The sequence below is a fragment of the Saccostrea cucullata genome, unplaced genomic scaffold (assembly GCF_032062105.1).
Source record: "Saccostrea cucullata isolate Sc308-1 unplaced genomic scaffold, CSIRO_AGI_Scuc_v1 ctg8048, whole genome shotgun sequence".
NCBI classification, from domain to species: Eukaryota; Metazoa; Mollusca; class Bivalvia; order Ostreida; family Ostreidae; genus Saccostrea; species Saccostrea cuccullata.
The window spans coordinates 14,044-20,851 of NW_026927408.1; the positions used below are offsets into that span (position 1 = coordinate 14,044).

Consider the following 6,808-nt stretch of genomic DNA (forward strand, 5'->3'; position numbering starts at 1 on the left):
ATTTACATGCTTCAGAACCTAAAAATAATATTTTTATGGGGAAAAATAAAAGTAAAAATAATTTCTGTCTGCCCCAGAACGAAAAATATTGCAAAATACCCTGGTACGTCTTCCTCCCTATTGTACGCGTGCGCAGAAAAGTGTTGAATAAGTTTCCATAGTTACAATGGTTTCAGTTATCCACAAATGAATGTAAGAAGACCAAAAAAATTGATTTAATCTTTTTTAAAAAGTTTTTAGAACATATTTCTCACCTTTGCATGCTCCAGTTGAAGGTTGTTTACAAGTTTGAGCTAAAAATAAGAGTTGTGTGACCTTGACATAACCGAAACAACGAAACGGTAGATACAACCTTCATTTTTCCGGCACTTATATTGTACAGTCAATTCTTGCAGTTTAATTGTCATATATTCGCTAAATAGTCATAGTTTCATAAGACTTTCTCTGTATGCTACAGATATCTTAAAATTACGATATGATTTTGACTCACTGTGCCGCTTTAATCATAATAACACATTTTACCAGCAAAATTAAATTCTCAAAAATGCAGCTCGTATTTCTTTAATTTAGGATTATGGAGTGAATAAGTTGATTGACCAATGCTAGAAAATGGAGAAACTATCACCAATTATGTGCAGAAAATTTTGCGTCGTAAATTGCACATTATTTTCATAATGGGAAAGTCACACTGATAAAAACATATTAAAACATATTTCTACAGTTCTCCCTACACTGTCACATGAAAGTTCTTAGCAGAGCTCTCTCTTTGTATATCAATGTCCTATTCACAACATGTGCACTGCTTCAATAAATATAAATACATTGAATGTTATAACTTTTATTTCTATATAAGGATGATCTGCGATATGCTGCATTATTGCACAAGAAAATAGCACTATAAAACTAGAAAAAAAGAAAGGAATGAAAAAGAATTCCAAAAATAATCATAAACCCCAAAACCCATATAATCTACCCTTTATATAAGTAACTTTGATAATTGTATGTACATGTATATATGAAAAATATATAAAATAAGCATATAAAGTGAAAAAAAGATAATTGATAAAGAGAAACAAAGATGACTTTTTCCAACAATCGGTGGTAATTTTCCCCCGAACATAAATCCATACATAATAATACTATACATATTGCTAAATCTCAATTATAGCTATATCTTTGGATAAGAAATCCATCTCATTGGATAGAAAACTATGTATTGCTAAAACCTACATCAAAACATTTGAACTACGATTATATCTGATATCAAAACAACATATTAAAAGTTTCTTTCAAATCAGAAACTGTCATCTCTCGGTGTCAAATATTAATCAATGGATTAGATAAGCCTCGGCCTTTGTCCTCGGGTAACTAGGCGCTGAGAGCCATCCTGATCTGTCTGTCATGTTTTCCCTCAGACAAGCATGTGACGCTCAGAAGTAGATGGTCAGTTTTCTGTAGATATTTCTGAAAATTCAGACATAGTGTAACTTTATTAATCCTGAAGATCTGATGAATGAACTTTCAAGGTTATGACCATAAACATAACAACATGTAAGATCTAGTTTTGCTTTAAGGAAAAACTTACAAATTTGATTAAAATACACTGTAAAATTAATTAATAAAAGTTTGTGTGTTCCGGTGTAAATCAAGATGTATCATTTATATCTACTGATAATACAGTTCTGCTTACATGGGCATAAGTCATTGCATTCTTTCTTTCAGCAACAGAGGTTTCCAATGCAATCCAGAAGAAGACAGCTTTCTTGGTGTCGACAATAAACACATCCTAATGTTAATAAGTCAACAGAAATATATTTATTTCATTATTATACTCATCCAAACTATGGCGAGTTTTAAGCAAGTCTAACCTTAGACAGGTCTGAAAGTCTCGATGTTTGATGTCAAATTCCCAGTAGAAAATATTTTAAACAGCAGTCTTCAGCGCTCACTCACCTTGCTGTCCAAATCAGACGTGACTACTGACCCCCTCTTCTCTACACAGACTCACATTGCTGTCCAGATCAGACGTGGAGACTGACGCACTCTTCTCTACAAAGACTTACTTTACTGTCCAAATCAGACGTGGATACTGACCCACTTTTCTCTACATAGACTCACCTTACTGTCCAAATCAGACGTGGATACTGACCCACTCTTCTCTACATAGACTCACCTTACTGTCCAAATCAGACGTGGATACAGACCCACTCTTCTCTACATAGACTCACCTTACTGTCCAAATCAGACGTGGATACTGACCCACTCTTCTCTACATAGACTCACCTTACTGTCCAAATCAGACGTGGATACTGACCCACTCTTCTCTACATAGACTCACCTTACTGTCCAAATCAGACGTGGATACAGACCCACTCTTCTCTACATAGACTCACCTTACTGTCCAAATCAGACGTGGATACTGACCCAATCTTCTCTTCACAGACTCACCTTGCTGTCCAAATCAGACGTGGATACAGACAATCTATGGAAACAAAATGTTGTCATACTTTGATAAAACAAGGTGTAAATTTATATGATGGAGCAAGTGGTTTTTTTTTATTTCAACGTCTTATAAAGTTCTTGAAGTAAATAATATTTCATTCAAACAAGAAGAAAACATTTTTAATAAAGAAAAAAGTAAAACTTAGGGATGGGGGTAACAGGAAAACCTACTTCAAAGACATAATTAATTTCTAGATGTGTGCATGTCTTTCATGTGGAGACTTAATTGTCATTTGTCGACTTCCAGAGGTTATCAAGAAAAATCGAAAAAAATGACACATTCTGAATTCCTGATACATTTATGTGATGAAGATTTTCAACCTTTACATTAAGTCAGTCATTTCAGAATATTAGAATTTGTATTTGATAAATATATGTGATGGTATTTGTGCCCCAATACACTATATACCCCTCAGCCAACCTGAAAGAGTTCCACTGTCAAATCTTTTGGCTTCTTGTTCTCTGCTTCATCTGGAACATCATCTTCCGTCAGGGCATGGTAAAACTCGTGCTGTAAAAGGGCTAAGGGAATGGTAAAACTCATGCTGTAAAAGGGATAAAGGCATGGTAAAACTCGTGCTGTAAAAGGAATAGGGACGTGGTAAAACTTGTGCTGTAAAAGGGATAGGGGCATGGTAAAACTCGTCCTGGAAAAGGGATAAGGGCATGGTAAAACTCTTGCTGTGAATGGGATAAGGGCATGGTAAAACTCGTACTGTAAAAGGGATAAAGGCATGGTAAAACTCATCCTCGAAAAGGGATAAGGGCATGGTAAAAATCGTCCTCGAAAAGGGATAAGGGTATGGTAAAGCTCGTGCTGGAAAAGGGATAAGGACATGGTCAAACTCGTCCTCAAAAAGGAATAAGGGTATGGTAAATCTCATCCTCAAAAAGGGATAAGGACATGGTAAAACTCGTCCTCGAAAAGGGATAAGGGCATGGTAAAACATGTGCTGGAAAAGGGATAAGGGCATGGTAAAACTCGTGCTGGAAAAGGGATAAGGGCATGGTAATTCTCGTCCTGGAAAAGGGATAAGGGCATGGTAAAACTCGTCCTGGAAAAGGATAACAGCATGGTGAAACGTGATGGAAAAGGGATTAGGGCATGGTAAAACTCGTGTTGTAAAAGGGATAAGGGCATGGTAAAACTCGTGCTGTAAAATGGATTTCCTCTATAAGCAACTTGTACTTGTAATAAAATAATATTAAAAACAGTCCAATCCAAAAGCAAATAACCAGGGTACCAAGTAATTTAAGATTATGCCACCGTGCTTCTTTTTCAAAATTAATTGATTAGACACTATTTTGGTTTTTATTTTGCTGATCACATCTTGTGATTTGTTTTATAATTGTATACACAGAAACAAAATGTAAATGCCATTGGAGCATAACCTTCTCTTGAAAGGATAATACAATACCCATACATTATATTATATACTCCTCCATAGCACCTGATCCTACCTCTGATGTTTAAGATGCCCTTGTTTGCTCTACTCATGTTTTGTATTGTTTTAATGGACTTTGATATTGAATTCTGCTCATTATCTCCATATCATTTATTATGCTTAAGAGTATAAAACATGGTATCAATTGACACAATAACTTAATACTTTTATAACAATTGAAAATTGTTTTTCCTGGGACTTTGCTGTAAGCATATTTCACTCTAAATGTAAGTAATTGCAATATATGGACATTTTCAAAGAACAAAAAGCATTCTACTATATTACTAATGCAGCAATATTTCCATGCTAAAATAATTTAGATATTATGGGAAAGACATACATTGTTTAATATTGAACTCAGTATCACAAGGCCAGTATTTTATTAAGCCTTAGTTTGTAATTTATCTTTTATTTCCTCTTCTGTATTAAATGTAAAGGTCATAAAATGTATACAGACTGTATTCATAAATGTAAAGAAAAAGATTTGTCCCAAAAAGTAAAAGAGAAATTTATATATTTAGAATTCTAACCTGAAAAAAAAATTTGGACCCACTTTGAGTCGGATTGTATATTTTCTTCTTTTCGAAAAATCAAACTCACCAATTTGCCATTTCGATTCAAAATAGCCAAATTTTTAGAAAGCTTGAATATACATTAATAGGCAAGTATGCAGTCATTTTTAGATATGTTTATCCTTGATATGAAGATTTTTTTCTATATCCTCTTATATATTTGGAATTTCAAAACACCTTTTTAATCTTATCATGGCGTAGTAGTAATTTATAAATTCCCTTTATAAATAAAGCTTCCCGCATAAGCTTTAGGCTTTAAAGTCATAACCTGCATTACAACTTGTACTGGGCTAATAATCAAATAGTGGGATAAATAGAGTTATAAATAAACTACCTGGTATATGAATAAATAATAAATTGCATACAGATACACACTTCTTAATTAGTATGAATCATAAACAAGTGCAAACTGTAAACATTATTAAAAACATTAAGGACATCAATACATATTAGTATGTTAATAAGTGCTGAGCCACTATACCACTACACAAGCGTCCAAGCTGTGAACTAGCAATTAATACAATCCCCCGGTAATTTCACTATACTCATGTCCCGGGTGTGAACTAACGATACAATCCCCCGATTATTTCTCTATACTCACGCACCGGGTGTGAACTAACAAGACAATCCCCCGATTATTTCCCTATACTTACGCACCGGGTGTGAACTAACGATACAATCCCCCGATTATTTCTCTATAGTCACGCACCGGGTGTGAACTAACGGTACAATCCCCCGATTATTTCTCTATACTCACGCACCGGGTGTGAACTAACGGTACAATCCCCCGATTATTTCTCTCTACTCACGCACCGGGTGTGAACTAACGATACAATCACACGATTATTCCTCTATACTCACGTACCGGGTGTAAACTAGCGATACAATCATCCGGTTATTTCTCTATACTCATGTCCCGGGTGTAAACTAGCGATAAAATATCCCGATTATTTCTCTATACTCACGTTCCAGGTGTGATCTAACGATACAATTCCCCGATTGTTTCTCTATACTCATGTCCCGGGTGTCAACTATACAATACCCCAATTATTTCATTATACTTAGAAATACAACCCCCCGTTTATTTCTCTACACTCAAGTCCCGGGTGTAAACTAGCGATACAATTATTAGATTTTAAAGTGTGGCTATTCGTCAGACAAATAATGTTAGCATACTGTCACCAAGTTATTACATATATTTTTTTTCATATAATTATTTAAATGAAAACCATACTCACATTTGTAAACTTATTTCTTATTCGATTATTTGAATTAAGTGAGAATGATTCTTATATTTTTAGAGGCTTCTGTCGAACACTTTTGTTATCTTATTCCTTATTGGTGTATTTTCTAAATCAATTCAATCCACTTGCGCAGTAGATCTGGGTGTTTATACTCATTTTTGATTGCAATTACTTGTCCCGCCAGCCAGACACATACCATAGCCGTTTATTGTTGTTGAATAAACTAAAGATTTAAAAGTAAAGTGTTCTGATCTGTTACAGCACCTTGTATTCAGTGGACCTCAAAATAACTTCAAATCAACAGAGATTCTTAATTCGACCAATTTTGTTTTTACCAAGTATTTTTTTTACAAAGAGACTATACCAATCTCTTATGGGAATTCATCTCAAAATAACTGATTTTTCAAACAAAGAAAGTTCATTGTAAGTTAGTTTGAGTATAGAATAAATGCCTTTAACTTAAAGAAATGACTTTCCACGCCTTCATATTATTACATGTAATGAAATCTGCCGGCGTGAAGGGTCATAATTCAAAACTCTTTACTTTAAATGTGAACCGCCGAAACCCCAAATAAAATTTTAAATTCAAGTCGTAGGATTTAAATTTCAGAACATGTTTTCTGAATTAAGGGCTAAATAACGGCAGCATTCAACAAAATCATTGGTAAAGAACGGCATATGCAGTTTTTATCAGATAGCTGTATTGTCTTGCTCTGGGTTTTAAATAAAGATTGGACCAAAGCGAACTTTTAACAATATTCATAAAATAGCACTGAACTTTTTGGAGCTAGACTAAAACCCAGTGGTTAAATATCTCTGTTATGTCTGTGATATTTTTATGTATTGTTCATTATTGTCATTAATGAAGAAGCGGTTACTGCAACTCTAACAATTCTTGAAGAAAACAAAGGAGCCAATGTCAAAAAAAGGTAAAGATAACTCCTTAAAATTTAGATGCAAATATTAGAGCGTAAATATTAAACAAATTTTGCTTCGTAACTTAATAATGCTATTCAAAGATGAATATATAGATATATCTAGTTCA

The 6,808-nt window shown here is 34.0% G+C and overlaps 1 protein-coding gene across 1 annotated transcript; it reads right to left on the reverse strand.

The window, feature by feature from the left end:
* Positions 1-822: 822 nt before the first annotated feature.
* On the reverse strand, positions 823-4,558 carry LOC134274424 (gelsolin-like protein 2). Its single transcript, XM_062756717.1, has 6 exons — positions 4,548-4,558; positions 2,924-3,047; positions 2,449-2,452; positions 1,954-1,994; positions 1,691-1,786; positions 823-1,464 (listed from the first exon to the last, which is right to left on the reverse strand). Exons 1-6 carry the CDS (start codon positions 4,556-4,558, stop codon positions 1,369-1,371), a joined length of 372 nt encoding a protein of 123 aa, XP_062612701.1. The 3' UTR covers positions 823-1,368.
* Positions 4,559-6,808: the final 2,250 nt, after the last annotated feature.

What these genes read in the sequence shown, in the direction of transcription:
- LOC134274424 (XM_062756717.1), bottom strand. An exon ending in CGTCTGATTTGGACAGCAAG is followed by an intron (nt 1,787 to 1,953) that starts GTGAGTGAGCGC and finishes TATTAACATTAG; the next exon opens with GATGTGTTTATTGTCGACAC. An exon ending in ATGCAATGACTTATGCCCAT is followed by an intron (nt 1,465 to 1,690) that starts GTAAGCAGAACT and finishes CTGAATTTTCAG; the next exon opens with AAATATCTACAGAAAACTGA.